This window comes from Python bivittatus, unplaced genomic scaffold, assembly GCF_059951505.1.
Source record: "Python bivittatus isolate LINGU-HERP-01145 unplaced genomic scaffold, Pbiv_v1 ctg000700_np1212, whole genome shotgun sequence".
Classification (NCBI taxonomy): domain Eukaryota; kingdom Metazoa; phylum Chordata; class Lepidosauria; order Squamata; family Pythonidae; genus Python; species Python bivittatus.
In genome coordinates this window covers 44,693,144-44,718,667 of record NW_028277098.1, presented here as the reverse complement: position 1 = coordinate 44,718,667, position 25,524 = coordinate 44,693,144, and the positions used below count along the sequence as shown (strand labels likewise).

Below are 25,524 nucleotides of genomic sequence, written 5' to 3'. Positions count from 1 at the left end.
TCAGTGTTTCGAGAGTCAAAGTACTGATACATTAACATTCTAAATAGCAGGTTACCCAAAGAGTTTCAGTTACCCTGAGTACTTGTATGTACTTAGTTAAGTGTTTTGAAAATGCAGCACCCTTGTGTAGCATGTTTTCCTCCAAGAGTTGTAACACAGGTCTTTTCCATGCTAGGTAGACTTTTATTTTCCTAGATTTTTAAATTTAAAAATGCATTTAAAAACTCCTATCACCCCATCAGGCTTTTAAAATAATCAGTTACAAAAATTATAATTAGTTATAATTAATTTTAGATTTTTTCTATTTTTTTCCTTTAGAGGTTTGCATGAAATGAAAAACATGTTTTGTTTCAACCCAGAAATAAACAATTATGTTCTGGAAGTTCTACCAAACTAGAACTGTTTTGGATCAGTCACAACTTGGCAGAAAGAAACCCCAAGATATTTGTGTTGTTCTGGGTTTTGGCCCAAGGAAAATCAGAGGGATTACAGGTTGCACTGCCATCTATTGATCATATTATATAGAAGAAACATTTCAGGTTTAATTCAAATAAAATGCAAAAACATGATTAGATGAATAATACTTCTGAAGAATGATATGCTTCTTTTCTCCACTTTCTAGCTTTGATTAATTAAAGTTTTCCTTGATATTTCAGTTGGTAAATAATACCACCATTTTATTTCTAAAATTGTAAATAGGTTTACAATAGTCAAAACTGAAGGCTAAGCATAGTTATTAAGGTTTTGAAAAGCATTTGAAAGAGGTGCTTTACAAAGTGTGGTTACCATGAACAAAAGACCGTTCTTCAAAACATTAAAACAATTGTGATGGATTATTTGCATAGCTGCTTGAAGACACTCACCAATTGTCGGTACAGGTAGTCCTTGCCTAACAACCATGACTGGGATTGGAATCTTGGTCACTGAGCGAAGCAGTCGTTAAGCGAGAAGCCCACGTGACTGCTTTGCTCAGTGACTGCAATCTGGGCATTCCTGGTTGTGGTCGTTAAGCAATCTCCTGGGTTGTTAAGTGGATGGAGTGAACAAGCTGTCTGCGAAAGAAATCCTTCAACAGACAAGCTCTTTCGCTCCGTCCTCTTTCCCCTCCACTCTCTCAGCAGTGAATGGAGCACACCACTGAGAGGTGAGGAGAAAGAGGACAGAGTGAAGGAAAGGATGGCGCGAAAGAGCTGTCATTCTTTCACTCCATTCTCTTTCCCCTCCCCTCTCTTGGCGGTAAACAGAGCACCTGAAAATTTGAGGTCCATAACTGCACACCGCCACGTCCCCTCCGCTTGCAACCTTCCCTGCTGGCTTCCAATGGGGAAGCCGACAAAGAAGATTGAAAATGGCAATCACATGATCCCAGGGCACTTGGCAAACGTGACAGCCAAAAGTGCTTTATGGGCCATGAAGTACCCTTTCCAAGACCATCGTAATTTTGAATGGTCGTACAGTACTTTTGCTGGGACCTCTAGAACAGCAGCTAAGGACCTTCAAAACAGCTGCTGAAAAATGCAGCTGCTTTAATGCTTTAGAAAGGGCATTTCGCTCACACTGATATGCTTTGCAATGAATCTTTTTCCAGTGTTTTGTACAGGCCTAATATTTTGGATGTCATAATTTGGAAGCTATCTAGAAATGGGAGAGGGTGAATTTGCATGAACTTTCAATGGAATAAAACATGTTTTATTTTTCAACAACTGGAGATAGATTGATAAATAAGAACATTTTGAACAATTGGATTATTTTTTAAAGAATAGTTATAATTATAAACACAATACAAGAATAGTTAAAATAAGTTTAAAAATAAAATTTCAAGTATTAATCAGCACCATTATTTAAAATAAATCTTACTAAAATTTAGCATCTTGATCTTGCTTGAGTGCATACATAACATCATTCTGGCTAACATTGAGTCGAATTCGCATGCTGAGGTATTTAGCACTAGACTCTGCTAGCAAGAGTTTACAAGCACTAAGTCGGGAGGAAATTGCCATTATGTCTGATACAGTAGGTGTTTGCAGGCCTTCAATTCTACATAGAGCAACATGCTGACGAAATATCTAGAAGGGGAAAAACCAAAACTGAAGTTCAAAAACAAGCAAGTCAAGGGAGTAATCTCTAATTATGTCTCTCCTCCTTCTATAGGAAAGTAATCAATGAGATACACCATTTTTCAGAATTGTATATATTCTGAAAATTATATTAAAGATTGTTAAACAGACTCTGTACATTGAACATATGCAATTTGGAAGAATTTATTATAATAGTCATGGTCTACACAAAGAGTTACATTCAAAATATAAAAATGGGCTCAAGGAGAACTGCTGAAGACCTGAAGCACAACGAAAATCTAATCAGTGCATATTTGTGAATTGGGATAAAAAGCTACACTATGCTGTAAATATATTAAATAGTAATTTCCAATGAAAAGGTACATCCCTGGAATATACCTAAAGCCTTCTTTATTTTTACCTGGTGAATTGTAGCTTCTTCCAGTCCTGACCTGTGAAATTCGGCAACTGTTGCTTTCAAGAAGATTTGCTCCTGCAGTGAAGCATTCCTGAAAGAGAACAATGGAATCCCAACAAGATTAATTAGCAAAATTTTTTTAAAAGCACATCTAAGTGTGTCAGTACACTACATATAGCTTCTACTTGGTGGAATGCAAGTAACAGTACGTTGATTTACAGGGTAGACACATATTCTGTACACAATGTACGACTGATGTTATCTCAATTGTTGTGGATGCATATAAAAGTAGGGATTCATAGGTTGGTGGATGTTGTAAGTTACAGTTCAGTGAATGGAGATAATGGAAGAAACAAGGATGAGTTTGGGGGAAAAAATGTGTAACACTCTGCAAATGAGATCCAGAGGAAAAATTCTGTTATGTAACGTGAATAGTTGGGTAGGACCAGGGTAAAAGAGTACCAAAAAAGGAACCCAGCTATTTAGAGAACTGAAAGTGAGTGAGGATTGTGACCATTTGGTGAGTATCTCCTTAGGAAAAGATCTGTTTCAAATACAGGTAGTCCTTGGGTTATGATGGCAATTGGGACTGGAATTTCCATCCCTAAGCAATGTAGTTGTAAAGTGTGACATCACATGGCTGCATTGCTTAGTGACAGCAATTCCGGCAGTTCCAGTTCCCGTTGTTAAGTGAGGACCTCATGTAACTGCAACTTCTGACTTCCTGGCTGCTTCCTCATTGACTAGTCATTGAGCAATTAGATTGCGATCATGTGACTGCGGCTTGCTGCAACGTAATCGCGAGCTGGGCGCTGAGTGCCCAGATCACAACCACGTGACCATGGGGACGCTGCAATGGCCAGAACTTGGAGGGCTGGTTGTAAGTACCATTCATTCAGTGCCATCATAACTTTGAATGGTAGCTAAATGAATGGTTGTAACCTGAGGACTACCTGTACATCTTTTAAACATAAATCAATATGGAAAAAGTATGAATTGAAAAGCATGACTGATTTGAATATCTCCATTATTTGAAAAGTACAGTAAAGCTTTATGCTGGGCAGGTGTTGCACAGATCAGATTTTCCTCTGTATCATGAACAAAAGAAGATTCACAGATAAACTATTATATTACCTAATTGTATTTATATATGGAGATGAGAACATTTCATCCATGGCTTCTATAACATGTGCCATGTTGACTAATCCAGGAACACTTTTGCTATCAAGTTCACAGATCTCAGTGGACCTTCTACAGATATCAAGGCAACGTCTTGCATCACCAGACAAAGCTGCAACCTAAAATATATTGATTAAAAATGAAAATTGATCATTTTCTCTACACTGCAATATCCAGAAAAAATTATAGCTATTTAACATTATTTAATGTGGAATATTCATCTTACCCAGATATTCCCCTTTCTCCATGCTAATTTGGTTTCCCCTATTTGTTGTCACCTGTAATGCTGAAATCTGGAAGTTGCCTTTTGCTTGGGAAGATATATATATATATAAATATATATATATAAAAAGTGAAATAAGCAAAATACAGGGAGGCAGGCAAACACTGTTAGGCACAAGTATGATTTTCTGATCAACTTCTAAAAAGAAAAGTGATCATTTTAAACAGAGGCTTTCAGAATTCAGACAAAATGCCTTAGTCATCTGCCAGTTGGGCTATTGTAACATGGGGAGTTCTACATGGGGCTGCCCTTAAAGAGCATTTGGAAGCTGCAGCTGGTCCAGAATGCAGTGGCGTGGACAGTAGTGGGCATATTGCAGTATGACCATGTAACACTACTACTGAGTGAGCTGCAATGGCTTCCAGTAGGCTTCCAGATGCAATTCAAGGTGTTGGTAGTTACCCTTAGAGCCTTACATGGCATGGGGCCGGGCTACTTTTAGGACTGTCCATTCCTGGTGGTCTTTGCTTGCCCCACTAGACCTGGCAGGGTGAGCATGCTCCGAGTCTCTTCAGTGAAACAGTGTTACCTGTTGGGGCAGAGGAAGTGTGCCTTTTCTGTCATGGCCCTTGTCTTATGGAACAGTTTCCCCCCAAAGGTACAGATGGCTCTGACCCTGTTTGCCTTCAGGAAAGCAGTAAAAATCTGGCTTTTCCCCCAGGCACTTGGGCCAAGGTGTTGATGGAGCTGGCTGGTATGGTTGACGAAAGCAAGTTTTATTGGGGGCTTTTGATTATATTGTGGTTTTAATTTTTGTTCGCCACCCGGGGTTCCTTCTGGTCATTGGGCAGCTATATAGGTTTGCTAAATAAACAAACAAACAAACAAACAAATAAATAAAAATGGATAAATTCTGTGGATTTGATTAATGTTGTCTTCACCTTCCTCAGAATCCCACTGGAATAACAAGAGTGAATTTTAAAATTGAGAAACGATAATGTAGAATGTAGCACTTGTTTAAAATTTCACTAATTTATGATACAGACTTAGATTAATCAGCTCCAGTATATATTTTGTACTGCAGTTAGAGTTTTTAAGTATCGGTCATTAACTCTTAAGAGCAATGTTAATTTCAAACATAAAATTCAACATAGCTGCCTCCATAGTAAATTTACCTTTCTCGAAATAAGCTGAACTGCATCCTCTTCAAATGCTTTTAACTGATTGATCCTGGATAAAATAATTTGCTGTAACTGCTTGTAGGTGTAGGGCTGGAAAGACATTCGGGTAAGACCCTACAAGAAAGAAAACACCAAATTTTTTGAAAGCTTTTTTGAAATCAATATTCAATAAATCCTATAAGCTGTGTGGACTACATTGTCTCAGTGTCCTGAACATTTTAGACATATATTCAGTATATATGTATTGTATAAATTACAGAATGTGCATTCATATCTAACCTTATATAATGGCTTTTCTCTATATCCAGAATGCTTTTTAATCATCTTATATGTGATGGAAACTGAAAATGCATTTTACGAGAATTTCTGTGATAAAAAGGAATGCCTTGCCTAGAATGATGTTTTTGTTTCTGATGATACCTGTTTTGAAAACTGATACACCATTAAAACAGTGGCAGAAGGATAAATCTAAATTTGTGTGGTAGGGGGAAAAAACCACGAGTTAAATATAAGGCGCTACAAGATGCAAAGAAAAGAGGAGTATTGGGTTTACCCAATTTGAAATTGTATTTTGCAGTTTGCTGTTTGGTTTGGATGAAAGAGTGGGTGCTGCTGAGAAATAGAAGGCTCTTGGAGTTAGAAGGACATGACCTGAGATCTGGATAGCATGGATATTTGTGGTACGACAAACTTAAGGTTAATGCGGATTTTAAAATTATGTTAGATGTGCCATATTGAAAATATGGAATAGATACAAACCCAAGTTGTGCCCAAAAGCACCTTTGTGGTACTCAGCACAAGAAGCATTTTATAGACGAGAAATAATAGGCAAATGGCTTATCATGAGATACTAGAATTTTGTCAAGGGAATGTAAAATAAAATCAAGAGAAGAACTGGTGGCAGAGGGATATAGGTGCCAACAGTTCTCTTATTTACAATTATTAGAAAGATTTAAAGTAGACAAAAGAATTACAGTTTTGAACATTGTAAGACTGAGTTTGAAATAGAATTGTGTACAAATGATGAACATGTAATTGCTAAAATATATAAATGTTTATTGAAATTTGAAACAGAAGAGCAAATGACAGAATGTATGATAAAGTATAAAGTATAAAATATGAAGAGAGATCTCTTTGGAGAAGACCCTGATGCTGGGAAAGATTGAAGGCAAAAGGAGAAGAGGACGGTAGAGGATGAGATGGTTAGATAGCATCACTGAAGCAATGAGCATGAAACTGAGCAAACTCAGGGAGGCAGTGAAGGACAGGAAGGCCTGGCGCAATATGGTTCATGGGGTCACGAAGAGTCGGACACGACTTAACGACTGAACAACAACAACAATGATAAAGTAGGTTAAATTTTGATTGCAATATACAGATGGAACAATGGGAAAATACGTGGTTGACTGAATTTACACTATGTTATAATCTTAAAGAGAATTTTTATAAAATGATGTATTGTTGGTATATATAACCAGAGAAACTGTCTAGAATGTATAAAGGCACTTCAAATTTATGTTAGAAATGTGAATAACAAGAAGGGACATTTTATCAACATTTGGTGGACGTGTAATAAAGCTAGAAAATTCTGGATTCAAATACACACACTGATTCAAAGGATTTTAAAGATTAATATACAATTGAGACCAGAGGTTTTTCTTTTGGGATTGATGGTCAAACAGTTGGAAAAAAGTCATAGAACTTTGTTTTTGTACATGATAACTGCAGTGAGATTATTGAATGCACAAAGATGGAAAGATTCGGCATTACCTAAAATGGAGGAAAGGTTGGTGAAGATAATGGAATTTGCTGAGATGGCTAAATTGACTTTTTTGATCAGAGAAAAGACAATGTCTGTGTTTATTGCTGACTGGAAACCCATTATGGACCTTTTACATAAAACAGAAAAAAAAAGAACTTATGATTTATGGTTTTGATGATTACACAGGATAAATTATAGAAACAAGAGAATTAAGTTGTAACCATAGAGTAAGAGGTAAATTTATAATTGTACCTATAACTGCTGTAAAGAAGATTGGAAGCTACTACTTTGTATCTTTTTTCTTTCTTTTCTACTTTTCTTTTTTCATTTCTTGCACTTTTAACTTTCTCCTTGATTTCTTTTTCTTTCTTTTTCTTACCTTATATTAGTTTGTATTAGTTTTTATCTTCCTTCTTAAAAATCTTTAATAAAAAGTGTGTGCGTGTGCGCGCATGTAAATAAAAGAAACTGAAAATGCATTTTAAATAGTCATGCATTTTTAGGTGTAAACTACTGAAATGTTTTATTCAGAATTTGTGATAATATTATTGCAAGTATTTTTTCCAGAACTCAGAATTGCACAGCATTAGAAAAATGCAATAAACAAATGCATAACACCATTATTTAAACTCTCAGTAAATAATATCCACCAAACTTTTCTTCATTCAGACCATATCTAAAGTGGCATACACACTAGCAATTAATTTGGGAATATATCTGGATTTTTTCTCATACTAATAACAACTGATTGCAAAGCACAGTAATAGCTTATTCCCTTCTTTTCCTTTAATCTCTGTAAACATTATGAATGCAACATAACCAGTAACAGTCGAACAGACATACCAGCCTGCTGGCTACTCTTTTCATCATCATTCTTTCTGGCAAATCCATAGTATTAGCAATGGCCAAGACAATTAACTTGGCATCTTTCTGGGTGGGCCAGTCAAAGAGGTTGTACATCACATTTTGTTTTCGAGTCCACAGGAGATCAAGCTAGATTGAGGAAGAAATTGATACAAAGTTACAAGAAGATACACTACAAATATATAAGAGATCTGGTTCCATTTTTTTAAAATTTTGCATAAAAATATTATTTTGGATTAACCTTATTAATGTACATAGAATAATGTGTATTATTTTAAGTTTACTTAACTATAGATAATACTGCCTATGTGAGTGTATAAAGAAACATATACTGTATTCTCTGCATCAGTATATTTCTCCTTGAAGAGCAAGCGCTTGTTAGGTAGCTGAAACTGAAGTTTGCAGTTAATCCATAGAAATGTATCAGGTTAGGAATGAGTACAAAAAGTAGATTTTCCCTTTTGCTTTTGTGTTATATTTTTCAGATTTTAAACTCAGCAGAGATGGTTGTTATTTTTAATTAATCTTTGAAAAACCCTCTTGTTCAGCTGAAGAAGAGAATAAAAGTGTTTTGAAATAATTTATGGTATTGTTTTCATTCACAAGGATGTTCAGACCATTAAAACCTTCACCGGCCCCATGGCTTTAAAATACTTAAAAAACAGGCTAAAAACTGTCTTCTAATATAAGAACTCCCACATTACCTCATCCACAACAAGTACTATAGTTTTTCTTTTTGATCCAGGAGTGCAAAACATCTTTTTCAGAAGTTCAGCAGCATGATTGGCAGTTGTCTTCTGGCCTGTCAGTAGCTAAATAGGGTTAAGCGGAGACTGGAGTTAAGATCTTGTGCAGCAGTAATGAATTCTGCTATAGCGACACTGTAACTCTATGTATGTTTATCTAGAGGTAAATCCTACTATATTTGGTGTGGCATGTTGTCAACTTTGGAAGGACAGATGGAAGAATTCATTTTGATATGCACCTAAAAAACTACAATTTTGCAGAATTATACTACCTCCAACTTGTCATAATTGAGCCTAATATCCAGATAAAAGCTGTTAATCTGGTTGGGTGTAATGGCAGGAATTTTTACCCAATATATTTGGAGGGACCTATACTAGGGAAGTTTGTACTAATTCTGGATACAGCAGAACTCTTGAATCATTCCATGAACACTTCATATTTAATTAGCTATAAATAATACTAAAGTGTTTGCAATCTTCCAAATTTTAAAAGACGAGAGGCACATTTTACCCAAGCCATAAGTTGTGTCAATAGTTGCATTATTCATTTCAATACACACACACACACACACACTGTGTGTATGTGTGTGTGTGTGTGTGTGTGGTATGGAGAGCCACTGTGGTGTATTGGCTAAGGTGCTGAACTAGGAGCAGGAAGACCGAGGTTCTTAGGCACAGAAGCCAGCTGGGTGACTTTGGGCCAGTCATTTTTTCTCAGCCAAGACTGAGAAGTCAGAAAATATCTACCTACCAACCTCCATTGGACCAGTGTGGTAGATTACAGTCCATAACCTTCAATGATGTGGCCTTCATCCTGCAGATCTGGGATGAAAACACTATCTGTCGCATATCAAGTTACACACACACACAACTTATGGCTTGTGTAAATACACACACACACACACACACACCTATAAACCAACAAATAGACAAGCTCACCCTTTGAGTATAAAAAACTACTGAAGGAGCTTCTTGCCCAATTTTATTTTTTTCAAGCATATTCACCTTTAAGATTAGCACATAGGCTTGGTGTGGATCAGTCAGTTTCATTCCATTAATCTCTATAAACTGGAAAGATGGAATCTCTTCATTTTCTGCTGCCTGCTGAAGATAATGAATAGCTTCATGGACTGTTGCTGTTTTGCCTGTTCCAGGAACTCCAGAAATGTACATACACCTGAAACACAAGAGAGCCAATCTGATCACTAAGATTTCTGTTTTTCTTATAGAAAGCTATATCCTATAGCTTATCCTACCTTAGACTAATTTTTCCCTTAGCCAGATTAAATATTATTAATGATTTGGCAGCAGCTCTAGCTGTGTTGCTTGTTCTTGGAATTCTTGCAAGGAAACTCTTTAGGAATGTGTTACCTAACCCTACTTAAAACAAAAAAAATTACTTAATCCTTCTTAAAATAAAAATAATCAGAGGCAACAGGATTGATCTGAGAAGCTTCTACATAGACAGTTTCACATCCACTGGATTGGGTAATAAAGGTGAAGATCTCAGAAATGGAACATACTTAGCAAATAGCTGCTAAGACATATTAATAAATATTAATAAACAAGATATTTCTTTGAATCTGTGTAACAAGTAGTACATGACTTTCAAGAATTTTTAAAAAGTGTTGTAATCTTAGAGAAAAAGAACTTCTAAGAGAAAACTTGCTATCACTGTTTTGGCACATCAACATGACCTGGATTTCTCTTTAATGAAACTGAAAATGCATAAATAGCATGCTAAGAAATGCTCACCCTCCTGTTCCATTAAGAAGTTTGCTTTCTATAAAGTTACAGATATCCTGGAATTCCTTTTCACGGCATGGCAAGGCCTCTGGGACAGCAGACACATGCAGTCTGTTAATTAAAGCAAGAGGAGGAAACTGAGGTCAATACTAAAGACCCCGGTTCCATGACTTCTAAGCAAGCTGCTAGGCACAGAATAGAATTTAAGAATTATTATGCAAATGTTCTAAGAATTCATTTCAAATAGTGCCTTAAGACTAAGGTTGAAAAAAAGTGACTTATAACTTAAACACTAATCCAAATTAAAAATATTCTATATACAAACATAAAACAGGAAGAATAAGACATTCATAACAGAACAGGTATTTGTTTAAAGGTACCATTATAGGCTTTGATAAAATAAATACCATTTATATCACCCTCAAAAACTAATTTCCAGTTTTCCTCTTATAACTACAATAGTATTTATTTTTTACCTCATTAAATACCAGGAACATTTTACTTTACCTCATTCTTGCCTCTTCTAGCACGCTGGCTGGCTTCTGTGCCATTTGATTTCGGCTGCGAATTCTTGGGGTGGCATTACGTGGAGTTGGAGTTTTTGGCTTAGACTGCAAGAAAAAACATTCCCCTAAAACTTAATGCTGCATCTGCTGCACTGATTGTGTGCCAAGTAATAGCCCAAGCAGCTTTTTTAAAAAAAGGAACCAAGTAGTTAAAAATACACAGGTCGTACAACAAATCAGACATTTTATTAATTGCAATTAAATTTCAGGTATTAGCTCTCTGAAAGGCCTTTGAGATGAGGCTCACTTGCATGATTCTCACCTTTCAACTTATTTGCAAAAGTAACAAGCTGTGGTGAAAAACTAAAGCTGTCAGTTCTAATTCTTCTACTTCTTTAGAATGGGACACTGCCATTCTTCTACTTCTTTATTTGTTACACTAAACACACACATCCCTGCCCCATTTCTGTTTAAGATGTTTAAACATTCAGATTTTTAATTTGTTCTCTCATTTACAAAGGTAATTGCATTTTCTGTCTGAAACTGCTGAAATTCAGAATTAACTGAAAGAAATTAAGCCAAACATTTTTATTGTTTAGTACATGTATTTGGCATAAGGTTTAAATAAATATTCAACACCAGAGCAGACTGAAAGAGGGAAAGGACCCTAGAAACAGTTCTATATTATTTCCTCTTTGGAGTTTTGTAGTCCATGTTGACAGCCAGTTTGGTGTTGTGGTTAAAGACACTGGACTAGGAGCAGGGAGACCTGTATTTTCATTTTCCCTTAGGCTCAAAAGCCAGCTGGGTGACTTAGAGCCAGTCACTCTGAATCAGACCTAGGCTGGGAAATTAAAAAAAAAAAAATCCTCAGGAAGGCGTTGGCAAACCACTTCCAAAAATATTGCTAAGAAAACTGTATTGACCTGTTCATGTCACCAGGAGTCAAGATTGATTTAAATGACCATAACACACACACAGCCTAGCTTGATCAGTTAAAGTGAAGATGGTATTCTTTTGCCTGCAAAGGATGCACAGAATGAAGCTCATATATTATTTGACTCCAAATATAGTCACTATCTGTTCTTCTCAGATATCTCCATTTCTAAATTCCATCCCTGAAACTTTAAAATCAAGGCAGTTTATTTTATGTATATATTATTGTTGAAAGTAATTCAGATTTTTTTTAGAAATGCCTATAGTTCTTACAGTATTCCTTGAATCCTTGGCAGGTGTCCCAATGGATTGGTTCTTTGAGACCCTGGAAGTCGATTTTGTTTGCTTTTTAGGTGTATGAAGCATCTTGATGTCTTCATCATCACTGCTATCTGAATCAGAACTTCCCAAGGGAGTAAGACACTTATCCTTGTCTTTATCTCCAGCTGTATTTAAATTACTAAAGAAATAAATTAGATCCATCATATTTAGAATTTTGGACAGTAAACATAAAAGGAGACACTTGGAGCAACACTGGCAGAAGACAAGGAGAGATGATGATCAGACAGATATGAGCCCATGTTCAGGTCCATACATAGTGACAGAGAATCTTGCTTCATCTGGGTTTCTTCTGAGCCTGTGATGCCTAAGGAAAATGAGGGGGGCTGTGGGTCAACCACCTGTAAATTAGATCCCTGCCCTTCTTGATCAATACGGGCTGCTAGTGAGGGCATAATAATATGGATCAAGGGCATGGTATGTGTGCTTTTAGTGGATGAAATAATGCCACAGGTCTTTAAAGAGGTCTTTTTGCTAATAGGGTATTGGAAGAGAATCTTGAAAGCTTGTCAAACACCTAATCCTTTAGTGGGACCTTTAGTAAGGGAGGTTAGACAACAAAGAACAGATGTCAGCAACTTGATTTCTCCAACAGATATTTGGACTATACCTCCAATAATCCCTGACCAATGGCCATGTTGGCAAATGGATATGGAAATTTTAATTCAAAACTTTGGACATAACCAAATTGCCTACTCCTAAGCAGAAGAACAGAGATGAGATTACATGCAACAAATTTTCTATTATTTAAACTTAACGTTTACAAAGCAAACAATGTCCTATGAATGAATTACAGTGAAGGTTATTGATCCAGATTTGGCCCAATTATCTTATTTTCATTTACACAAAGAACGATCAAGTTTGGACCAATCTTTTCTTTAAAGCCTTTCTATCAAACAATATATTTGTGAACACACATATATAAAGCAAATATTTCCACCAATAATTTGTCATGTCTTTCTAATACACTAGGCATCTCAGGGCTGTAAACTGCCTACAATAATAATATGTTGTCCAGATAACAGTCTCACCAAAGTTGTTCTGCAATTCGAGCAGCAGTCACTTGTGCACATTTTCTGCGTGAACGTGGAGTCACTGCTGGATTCCTTGTTTCCAATTCATGTTCTTCATCTAAACTATAGAGAAATGTGACTATATATTATATGTCCTATGGAAAATACATAACACTTTCACCAACTTCACAGTTCTCCATTATTCAATAAACAGAGAAACAGATAATTTTAAGACAATCTAGGCAGATAAAATTTAACCTAAGGAATCATATTCAAGTATAGTTATTAATCTGTTAAATATATTCCCACTATTAAAAAGCTAACATTTCTGCATGTCAGCAAATTATTGCAGAATAGAAGCAAATTAATATTAACCACATAGAAGGCATCCATCAGGGATACCTGTGTTTTGCTTCAAGAAAAATAGTATGTTAACATAGAAACAAGAACAATAGGCTGTTCAGAAGACCACACTTCAGAATTTAGGACATAATACTGGCCCTTACTCTTTGGTACTTTGTGTCACAGCAGAGCACCTGATTTTCAGACTGGAATCTTGGTTCCTCTGGTGTGAAGTTGGTAAGTTTGTTGTAGTTCTTTCAGGCTGCTCTTCCAGTGGTTTGATATCTAAAAGCAAATCTTCCTCATCAGAAGCACAAGATATTTTTTTAGGAGAACCCTTAATGCCAGTAAATGTTACTTTTCTTTTAAGGGCTAATCGTTTTGCAGTTTCAGTGAAACGACAGTCTAGAAGCTCAATCACATCTTGCTGCTCTGCAAGCATATTTCTAGGAGATTTTGTAGGAGCTGAAAGGAAAAAAAATCTCAGTTAGAACAAGATTTAATAGGATTCATTAGGTAATGATAATTTCTGAATACATATGTCCCTCTGTAGCTCTGGAGCCAAATGCAATCCTTAGCCAAATTTCTTCTGGCCCACAACCTAATTTCTAAAGCCTTCTTCCAAGAAATAATTTCAGACCTTATTGATTTTTCACAAATTCTTGAAAACCTAGTTGGTCTCCGAGACCCTTAGGTAGAATGGTTGAGACCCTTTAGATTTTTTGGTTTAGATATTTTTTGGTTTTCTATGTTATGGGCCAGTCTTCTGGTTGGCCATATTTTCTTTCCTTTGGTATAAGTTACTTTTAATTTTAATTCATTATAAGCTCCCCAGAGTTGTTGTGGAGTTGAATAGCTTCAAAACTGGAATATCAAATTAACTAAATTAAAGATTAACTTGCCCCCTCCTCTGGCATTCTGCCATTTGGAAAGACAGGAGAGAAAAGAGTCAGAAAAAAAAAGATTATCAGGAAATGAATGAATGGACCTTAACTCTGCTACTGCTTTCTTCAGTTCTACCTATTACTGGCATGCTGTCCCAGCATATTATTCCCAAGGAAATACAGCAACCAAAGAAAACTGGTTCCTCATCTCTAGTTTAAATTAAAGAAAAAAATGCAATATATGAGCATTTAGCAGTATAGAAGCATCTAAGCAGGATTCACACGATGTAGCTCAGAACTCAAAAACATTTTTAGATTACATTAATAGGCACTTCTTTTTAACTCCAAAGAGCTGTTTCTTTATTTTTGCTTCTACATCCTATTAATAACATGGAAGGACAAAGTCTTTTACTCACTCATTCTTTAGCACAGGTTTTCCCAATTTTCCAGGAAATGACAAAAAGTTCCAATTATGGATATACCTATAAACCTGTATAATTATGTTATTCCCATGTTAATTATACTAATAGGAGCAAACTAAATATTTCAGAATTTTGTTAGTGTTACAGGTATTTGTGAATTAAATGCAGCAGTGAGAAAGCAGAAATGAACAACCCCAGCTCAAGCAATCCCTCTCTACACTCTTTCTTAATTATGGCTTTCAATTGAAATATTCTGAAGGACAGAGATCTGCTTAATATAAAGGTCCAGTTTTAGTCATTAGTAACTCTAATTTAAGGATGGTAAGTAGTCCAAGTCACAGTAATTTCTTCATCCAGAGCAGCTGGAAAGTATTATTACTATTCTCAGTAACATTTTAACACAACCTTCCTGGGAGATGATTCAGGGTAATTCTGTGGTTTGGAAAAGAAAAAGTTATACAGAGCAGTTCCCATTATTAAGAACTGCAAAAGGGATTTCTGCAGTAAAAAGCCAGAGGTAAACAACCCTTTATAACCCTTAAAATTTATAAAGTACTGTACAGTATATAAATCATATATCAGGTTCCAGACTCTATCTTCTAACAATACTGAATACTACAGCAATACTGAAATGCAGAATCAGTTGTAAACATACTGTTTAATTGTAATCTTTTCTTTGCTCCAGGGATGTCACCACTGGCCAGTTTTGGGGAATGTCTCTGCTTAAACAAAGAAGACTTAGCAGCTGAATGTCTCAATTTTACTTCTGCAGTGCTTTTATTGCTTCCTCTGGTACTCGGAGTGACATTTCTGGTTGTTTCTTTCAGAGAGTGGGAGGGAGTCAGGTGGCATTCAGTTGCACAATTTATCTTATTCCTTATTTTCAAAGAATTTTTCAATTCTGCCAGTAACTTAGGCTGCAATGGCTTCAGCCTTTTTCCATCCCAGGATTTCCTTACAAACATAATTTGCTTATCTTTTGACTCAGTAGGCAATGTTTCACATGGTGACAAGGGAATAACCTAAAAACACAGCAAAACAGCAGAGAGTTGTTCATTTTACACAGCAGATTCAAATCCAAAGAACAGTAAAATAATGTAATTAATCAATTAAAACTTAGTATAGTTCAAAGAGACTAAATCTCAGTTAGCTTTAAGCATAAAAGGTCAAATTAAGGAATGCATTCCCTCAAACTGTAATGAAAACAGAAGACAGAAATATTTAACAAAACAATTTCCAGCCTAGCTGAAAACACTGGAATTCCTGATGGTGCCTAATCCAAGTAGAAACCAGACGCAAGCCAGCTTAGTAGCTAGCTGCTGCCACCTGGTGAAGTCATCCTATATACCAAGGGCTATTACTATTAATAAGCTACTAATGAATCATATATAATTTTAGCTTACGAATAATACTTTTCACTATCTCTAGACAGCGTATATGCATAGAACTACAAGCAGTTTAGAAGAGGCATTGATTCTAGTGTTAGAATCAGGAATACCCGATGCCTAAAATGGTATTTGTAACATACAATTTCTGTAAACATTAATAATTCAAATTCAAATTCAAACCATTGCCCAATTAATCTAATTATTTTCATCCAATCTAGTGTTTCTCAGAAGTTTTGTTACTACAATGGTCATGCTGACTGGGGATCACCAGGACTGTAATCTAGCAGTTACAGATTGGGAAAGGTTAATCTGAATGATCAACTCCGCATTGATGATCAATAGCATAAAACAGTTCAAGAAACAAATAATGAACTATACATTTTATAAAAAGAGGGTTGCAGTTGAAATGCAAAGATATAGATAAACTGCCAATCATAAAAATCCATTTTAGCTGCAGTGGAGAAAGAAGCAGCTTACAGCATTATAGCTCAAACCATTTTCTAATAGAGATCTCTGGCCTCCTTGTTCAGCAAGCATCCCCTGCAAAATGTAATCATATTTTGGCTTGTGGACTACTTTAATTTTTCCAAGAATACTGCACAGAAAAATTATCAGTGCACAATTTGGGGGTCCTCCTGGATTCATGGATCCTGCTCAAAGGCCAGATGACAGCCATGGCTGGGGGGCTTTTACACTGAGTCATCCTGTGCACCAATTGTGCCCTTTTCCGGACTGGGAGGCACTGCTCAATCACTCACACTTTGGTCACTACCCATTTGGTCTACTGCAATGAACTGTATATGGGGCTGCCTTTGAAGACCACTGGGAAGCTATAACTGGTCCAGAATGCAGCAGCTATGTTGGGCGCCCCTAGATTCGCCCATGTTACACCCATTGCAGAAGCTGCATTGGTTCCCAGTTTCCTTCCGGATGCAATTCAAGGTGCTGGTTAACCATTAAAGCCCTATACAGGATGGGATCAGGTTATTTGTGGCCCTGAAAGTTTCTGCCCATCTCACCAGATCAGATAAGATAGGCATGCTCCAGTTTCCTTCCCTGAAATGCTGCCATTTAGCGGGACTTATGCCTTTTCCATAGCTGCCTCTAACTTGTGCATCACCCTCCCCCAGTGATCCAGGAGATCCCCACTCTTTTAGCCTTCCAGAAGGCCATCAAGGCCTAGCTCTTTACTCAGGCACTGGGACAGAGTGATGGGAACTTATGTATGGCTGTTGAGGCATCCTAGGAGATAATTAAGGCACCAAGTTTTTTTTAGTTTTTGTTTTTATGTTTTTTAGTTTTATTGTTGTGAGCTGCCCAGTTGTGTTCTAAGATGGGTGGCCAAACACATCTTTTAAATAAAATCAGTCAATCAGGTTGGCCAATGCTATTTAAGCATATTTATGCAGCAGTGGTGTGATCACAGTGTTCAATCAATATTTTGTCCAGCAATGAAAATGAATGTATAAATAAGTGAACCCTCAAAAGCAGATGAAGTAGAACTGTCATGATCAATCCTATGATAGGCTATTTATCACAGATCATAATATATAACAAAAGACTACTTCATATTCTTTTTAAAGTGCTGCCTTTCACGTTTAGTATTACATATCCAAGAAGAAATGTCAAGTCAGCCCTGAGGCTGCCAGGAAAGCGCTATCTCATGTTTACAATTATTGCAGAACTACATCATAAAATTCTGAAGAAATTTTCCTTTTCTTGCCTTCTCACACTTGAATACTCTACTACTCACCGTAACAGTACTAACAATAGATGAAACAAATATGTCAGTGTCCCATTCAGCCTTTTCATTCAAAAATATCTCCTGAGAAGCTTTTTGTCCCAAAGATTTTCGGAGATCAAAAGGTATTTCTTCAATACGACAGAACCACTCAACAACTGCATGTTTCTTCTGAGTATCTGGGGTAGAAAAAATATTACTTACTAAGATATCTTGAAGAGTTTTGAAACATACATTTCTTTGGTTTCATTAAATGTCAGTGAGAGTAAGTTAGAGTTTCTTTCATGCTTTCTACCTTTTGCTATCAACTATTGCTAAGATGGTCCTTTTCATTCAAGCCAATAGTTGTAGACAGGTAGACTTTCATAAGTTGCTTAAGATTACTGAACTTTTAATCGAAGAACACGTGACAAACTTTTAAGGAAACCAAAATTTTCCAGAATGTACTTTGAATATCACTGACCAGTAGAGAATCAAGTTGATTTTTGCTATCTCATACGCAGTTTTACAGTATGTAGCATTTGGATCTGAAGTGGGCAAAGGTGCTTCTGATCACTGTATTCCAATCTGCTGGGCCTGTCAGCAGCTCCTTAAAGAAGCCGGGTCCCGGGAGGTGGAGCTGGCGTCGCGGCGGTACGGTGTACGATCTTGAGCTCTCAAGATCGCAGTCGATATCTCCGGTGCTGGACGGTCCCAAGGGACCCAAGCCGTCCCGTAGAGACGGCGACTATATAGGGCACGTCCTGTAGATCCCAGGGACATCACAAAGTCCCTGGTTGATCCAGGAGAAGTCCCTAAAACCAGCGACGGAGCGGCAGCCATCAAGACTGCAAAAGCCGGGACAGCTCCAAACGGAAGAAGAAAGTGTGTCAACCAGGTGAGATGGACCTTTACTATTTAACTTTTCTTAGAGAACACCCTAAGTAATTTAAAGTGAATTTTTAAAAGTGAAGAAAAGTGGGATTAAGCGGCGAGATCGAGCCTCTTAAAAAAACCTTGTTTTTCAACTTTCCCTTTTTATGGATTTGAATCTGGCAGAGTGTGGTTTGTTTTATTTTTAAACTCAACTGGACTGGCTTCTCTGTTCGATATTTAATAATTTTCGATTTCAAGCTTCTCCTTTGGGATTAAGATTTTTTTTAGTGCCCTAAGAAACATATTTCTTTTTCTTTTACTTTCTTTTTTTTTTTCTCCTTTCTCTCCGGCTGGGAAAGAGGGAAAGCGAAGAGAAAGTTAATGAAAGAAAGTAGCACTGCCATCTAGAGGCTTGGATATATTGTTTTTTCTACTGTGACTTGTTTTATCCATATTCAAGGACTTTGAGCTTTCTAAAAAGATAGTAGGACATGCATGATAAACTGTTTATACAGGTGCCACCCGAATAACTATAAATAAGAAAGCGGAGTTGAAAGTGGATTTTGAAAATGTTTAAGGTGGAAAGCTTGATTTAGTCCCAAGAGCCTTGGACACTTAGTGGCAGTAGCTTACTTCTTGCTAGAAGCTTTGAGGGGGGGGGTTTCTGTTTTTTTTTTCTACCCTCTCTTCAGCTGGATTTTTAAAGAAACTTAGCTTTTTTTTTTCCCCTTCCCTTTTAATTTTTTTATTTGCATATTACTGGATTAAGGTAGACAAGTGCCTGAAGATTTTTTCCCCTTTCCCTTTTTTTCCTGTTTCCTTACTCCCTTTTTATTGTTTTTCATTTTCATCTTTTGGAGTAGTAGCTGTGGTTTTTGCCTTGTTTCTTTCCCCCTTTTCTCTTTTCTGCAGCTTCAAGCATCAAGATGAGCAGGAAAATAATAGCCCCAATTTCATCAACATCAGTAGCTTCCTCCTCACCACCTGGGAGACAACGCTCAATCCAGACAATGATACAATATGAAAAAGAGAAGGAAGTGACATTGCAGGCAATTATGCAAGAAATTCAGAAGATTGGAAAGAGGACGGAGAATATTGAGCATAGAATTGAAAAGACAGATGAAAGTATACAACAGATGATGACAAAATATGAGGAGAGATTCAAGAAAATTGAAGATGAAGACATACAAAGAGATAAGAAAATTGGAGATATCGATACTCGACTGAGTGAAGTCGAAAAAGGCAGGAGTGAACTGCTAGGATGGGAAATTGATAAATCAGAATACTATTTGAGATTTCAAAATATAGAGGAAGAAAAAGGTGAAAATCTTGCGGAAACAATGACAGAAATATTGGCAGAAGCATTGGAGATAACTAAAGAGAAGATGACGGATGGGATGGATGAAATCTTTCGTGTTTACACAAGACATGCAATGAGAAATAAACTACCAAGAGAAGTACATATAAGATTTACCAAAAAAACTATTAAGGCACAGATACTTCAGGTGGCAAGAGAGAAAACACTAAAGTACAAAGACAAAGAAATTGTAGTCCTGAAGCAGGTGCCAAGAAGAGTAAGAGACATAAGAAGGCAATATTCATTCCTGACTAAAGAGCTACTCAAAAGAGGAGTAAACTACAGATGGCTGATTCCAGAAGGTCTCCAGTTTACCTGGCAAGAACAAAGACAAAGAGTTGATACAGTCCAAAAAGCAGAGCTATTTTATTCAGAATTTTTCAGAGGAAAAGAAGAAGACATACAAAAGGAAGAATCGTTAATTGAGTTTCAAGAAGAATGTGTGGCAGTAATTGAAAAAGAAAAAGAAGAAAGTGCGGGAGATGGTATTCCCAGAGAGCAACGAGAAGTAAGATCTACTAGAGCAATTAAACCCTCGTACAAAGCCTAACATGGAGGAAAGAAAATTGATTACGATCAATATAAATGGACTTAATTTAGCTACTAAAAGAAGGAAAGTATTTCATAAATTAGAGAAGTTAAAGTTTGATATAATTTGTCTGCAAGAAGTACACATCAAAAAACAACATGAATATTTGCTGCAGCAAAAAAATTGGGTAAATTATTCACTTCTTTGACGCAATGTAAAAAAAGAGGTGTGGTCTTATATATTAGAGATACAATGCTGGCAGAACAAATTTATGCAGATGATGATGGAAGGATTCTGATGGTTGAAATAATAGATAATAATGTTAAAACTCTTTTAATTGCAATTTATGCTCCCAATGACAACCAAGAAGAATTTTATAGGAAATTACATATGAAAATAGTTGAATTGGACTATGTTAATATCTATATGATGGGAGATTTCAATGGAATAATTAATGATCAATTGGACTACAAAACACAGAAATTGACAAAGAGAACTAGGAAGACACTGCCAAAATCCTTCCTTCGAATGATAGAAGAAATAGATTTGAAAGATGCATGGAAAGAAAGAAATCCGGCAAATAAACAATACACTTTTTATTCAAACAGACATGCATCTTGGTCTAGAATTGATATGGTATGGATGTCAGCGGACTTATTTGCCAACATTCGAGAAATTGAAATACAAACAAGTACTTGGCCCAACCACAACCCAATGGTAGTTATTTGGAAAGGACAACGGAAGAGATCTAGATGGACTTTAAATAATAGGATATTAAAAGAAAAAGATTTTAAACAGAAAATAGAGAAAGAACTTACCTTCTTTTTTAATGAAAATAAAAAAGAGGATACATCATTACAGAATCTTTGGGACACAATGAAGGCTTATACAAGAGGTTTAATAATAGATTATACAAGGAAAAGAAACATAATGCAGAAAAAGACCTTTAAATTATTGGAGGATGACCATAAAAAACTGGAAGAAGAGTTACAGAAATCCCCGCAAAAAAAAGACATTAAAGCTAAAATGGATTTAATTAAACATAAAATGGGATTAATGGAAAAGGAGGAACTAGCACAAAAAATCAGAAGTGCTAAACAGAACTACTTTGAAGACGCAAATAAACCAGGTAGATGGCTAGCTTATAAACTGAGAAAGGAGAGAGAATCAAAAAGGATTAATCAATTGATAAATGAAGAAGGACAGATCTGCTTTGGTAATGAGGACAAGAAAAAAATTATACAAGATTACTATGGAAAATTGTATTATCAAGAGAATGTACAAGAAGAAGAAGTAAGACAATATTTACAGAAAGCGAAATTACCTCAGATACCTAAAGACATTGAAATAATGTTAGAGGGGAATATAACTATGATGGAACTAACAGAAGCTTTAAAAAAGCAGAATGTTGGGAAAGCTCCAGGTCCAGATGGGCCATCCATATTGAGCCTCCAACTATTGGAAGTTATGAATGAAGTTATGACAAAGAAGAGGATACCTAAAACATGGACTGAAGCATATATTACACTTATACCGAAGGAGGACACTGACCCGCAACAGGTTAAAAATTATAGACCTATATCTCTACTAAATTCAGATTATAAAATTTTTGCTTCAATATTGGCAGAGAGACTGAAAAGATATTTAAATAATTTTATTCATGCTGATCAAAACGGATTTCTGCCAAAGAGACAAATTAAAGACAACATGAGAGTAATTCTGGACACTCTGGAATACTATGAGGCACATCCTGAAAAGCAAATGGCTTTGATATTTTTAGACGCACAAAAAGCCTTTGACAACGTGAATTGGCGATTTATGTTACTGCAATTGGTACAAATGGGCTTTGGCAAAAAAATTACTCAAGCCATTGAAACAATATATCATAAGCAGACTGCAAAAATCATGATAAACAGAGATTTAACAGAACAGATAGACATAACAAAAGGGACGAGACAAGGCTGTCCACTATCGCCCCTGTTGTTTGTTTTAACATTAGAAGTGTTGGATAGGAATATAAGAGAAGAGAAAGAAATAAAAGGAATGAAAATCAAAAAGGAAGAGTACAAACTGCAAGCCTTTGCAGATGACCTAGTTATACTAGAGGACCCATTGGAAACAGCATCTAAATTAATTGAAAAGATAGAAGAATATGGAAAAGTAGCAGGTTTAAAAATAAAGATAAAACAAAGATATTAACAAAGAATATGCTAGCAAGGCGAAAGAAAGAATTGGAAGAAGTTTTAGAAATACAGGTCACAAACAGGGTTAAATACCTAGGGATATATATTACACCAAGATGTAGTACATTGAAGGAGGATAATTATGTTAAACTTAAACGACAGATTGTAACAGATTTGACAAAATGGGAGAATTTACAATTATCAATGATTGGGAGAATATCCACCATTAAGATGAATATATTGCCTAGGATATTATATTTATTCCAGACAATTCCAATTCGTCTAGGGAAAGAGTTCTTTGATGATTTAAATAAAATTGTATTGAAATACATTTGGCAGGGTAAAAAAGCAAGAATAAAGCTTAAACTACTACAAGACGCAAGAGTAAGAGGTGGGTTTGCCTTGCCTAACTGGGAATTATATTATCAGGCGACAAATTTGATGTGGGTAAAGGATTGGATAACTTTAAGAAACAACAGATTATTGACCTTAGAGGGACATGACCTGTTGTTGGGCTGGCATGCTTTCCTATGGTATAAGGGAACGAAAACACAGGGCTATTTTAGAAGGCATTATATTCGAGAGGCATTGTTTTTAAACTGGGAGAAGACAAGAAGACAATATTATTTAAAAGTTCCATGATGGATATCCACTATCGAAGCCTTCTCTTATCCAATAACATATAAAAAGGAACAAACAGTTAGATATACTGAGATATTGAATGAAAAGGATGAACTTAAAACTATGCAAGTGTTGGAAGAACAAGGTATAAAAATGAATTGGTTTTCATATTTGCAAATACAATCTAGATTTGATAAAGATTTTAAAGCAGAAGGTATCTATGATGAGCTGACTGTTCTAGATAAAATTTTGATGGGTACTGATGAAAAGGTGATTAAAAAACTTTATGGACATTTACTAGAATTTAAAATGGAGGAAGAACAGATCAAAGAAACAATGATTGCATGGGGGAAAAATTTTGGACATGGAATTGATTTAGAGAAGTGGCAAAAGCTATGGTCTCAAAACTATAAAATGACAATGTCAACTGCATATAAAGAAAACTTGTATAAGATGTTTTACAGGTGGCATTTACCCCCAGCGAGGATCGCAAGAATGTATAAGAACAAGTCCGATAAATGTTGGAAGTGTCATCAGATACCCGGTTCATATTACCATATGTGGTGGACATGCCCAGAAGCCAAAAGATATTGGATTAAAATCCACACATGGTTGGAAAAAATGACAAAACAACATATAGACTTTAAACCAGAGACATTTCTACTGGGAATTATACCGGAAACATATAGTAAAGAACTGAAATATCTGATTGTAAATGTTTTGACAGCGGCTAGAATTGTATTTGCTAAGAATTGGAAGAATGAAAAAGTACCTATGCAGGAGGAAGTTATTAAGAAAATTATGGAATGTGCTGAGATGAGTAAATTGACATTTGAAATTAGAGAGCAAGAAGACAAACAATTTTATATGATATGGGATTTGTTTTATCAATGGTTGGACAAAAAGATATAGTAATGTAATAGATTAGGAAATTATATAATAGAAACTTGATAAATTGATATAAATTACTATATATATATATATATATATAATCAATGGATAAAAATGATACAAATCTTATAATGAAAGCTGGTGTTATAGATAGACTAGTAACAAATGAATAATAATTGATAACTGATAAATATATAAATATATGTTGGATAGATAATATGAGACTCTATATAAATGGTGAGTGAAGACTATGAAAGGATGGCACAAATGATTGGTAACTGGCTGACACACGGTTTAAGATGGAAGATGGTTTTTATGTTTTTTACGCTCTTGTTTGTGTTTGTTGTAAAAAAAAAAAAATTAAAAAAAAAAAAAGAAGCTGGGTCCTCTCCTGGCCTCACATGGTAGCTGCACTAACTTAGGAAAATATGTCAAGGAGGCATTACATCTTCTAACTCAAATGAGTATTTTCCTGACATTGCGTGGCTATTGCGCAAACCCAGGAAAAGGAGCTGCTATCAGGTACAATAAGAATACTCATGCCAGATCCAACCATCCATATTCCAATATTCAGAATCAGCTTAAACATAAACTTTCACATATTTCATGACTTTTCATTCCCCTTGTTAGAGTTATACTTTACAAAAGGAAACAAAATATTGTTCTTATCTATTGTGAAATAAGCTAAAGCTAAAAATGTAATATATAACAATGACGAGGTGGGGTGTGGCTAGCCACAGACAAGGATGGCATGCTGAGCTCTCTGCTCTTCCCTTGATCCAGTTATTTTCTCAAATATAGCCAGTTTACCTTATTAAGTATCTTATCAAATAGTAAAACAATTTAAGCAGGATCGTTTTTTCATTTGTGGTGGTCATGCAATAAAGTCATACCCTTTTGGTGTAAAATCTTTGGGGAGATAAATACTATCACTAATCAAAGAATTGAATGTTCCCCAGAGCCAGGCTTGTTGCATTTATTTACAGAGCCAAACCATAAGCTTAAAAATAAAGAACTTATTATTTATGTAATCTTAATAACCAAAACAATAATTGTGCAACATTGGAAAACTCTAGATAATATAACAATTCAGTTGTGGGTTAACAAGACCTCTTCAATTGCTACATTAAAAAAAATCAGACAAAGTTAAACTATGAGATATCAGAGGCAGGAACCACAGTTTCACCAAATTTGGATGGATTTTATGGTTTATCTCAATAGCAGTAGATTACAATCTGGTATATTTATGTGTGTGGCAATATTTTCATATGCAAGGTACTTGTCTCTGTATTCACATTGCAGTAGATATATTTTGTATTCTCTATACTTTTTCTTTTGTTT

At 35.7% G+C, this 25,524-nt stretch overlaps 1 protein-coding gene across 2 annotated transcripts in view; it reads right to left on the bottom strand.

Annotated features, from left to right (window-relative positions):
• Positions 1 to 1,336: 1,336 nt before the first annotated feature.
• ORC1 (origin recognition complex subunit 1) overlaps positions 1,337 to 25,524 on the bottom strand; it is a 31,234-nt gene continuing 7,046 nt past the window's right edge. The window contains exons 4-17 of one of the 2 annotated variants that reach the window (XM_088153631.1): positions 17,760 to 17,926; positions 15,274 to 15,640; positions 13,477 to 13,777; positions 12,989 to 13,093; positions 11,892 to 12,078; positions 10,684 to 10,787; positions 10,186 to 10,287; positions 9,370 to 9,607; positions 8,389 to 8,496; positions 7,664 to 7,813; positions 5,053 to 5,172; positions 3,610 to 3,773; positions 2,479 to 2,566; positions 1,337 to 2,066 (exon numbers count right to left, since the gene is read on the bottom strand). In XM_088153631.1, coding sequence (XP_088009757.1) covers positions 1,857 to 2,066; positions 2,479 to 2,566; positions 3,610 to 3,773; positions 5,053 to 5,172; positions 7,664 to 7,813; positions 8,389 to 8,496; positions 9,370 to 9,607; positions 10,186 to 10,287; positions 10,684 to 10,787; positions 11,892 to 12,078; positions 12,989 to 13,093; positions 13,477 to 13,777; positions 15,274 to 15,640; positions 17,760 to 17,926 — 2,411 coding nt within the window. In that variant the 3' untranslated portion in view covers positions 1,337 to 1,856. The remainder of the gene's footprint in view (positions 2,067 to 2,478; positions 2,567 to 3,609; positions 3,774 to 5,052; positions 5,173 to 7,663; positions 7,814 to 8,388; positions 8,497 to 9,369; positions 9,608 to 10,185; positions 10,288 to 10,683; positions 10,788 to 11,891; positions 12,079 to 12,988; positions 13,094 to 13,476; positions 13,778 to 15,273; positions 15,641 to 17,759; positions 17,927 to 25,524) is intronic. The other variant, XM_088153632.1, reaches the window with a different exon arrangement.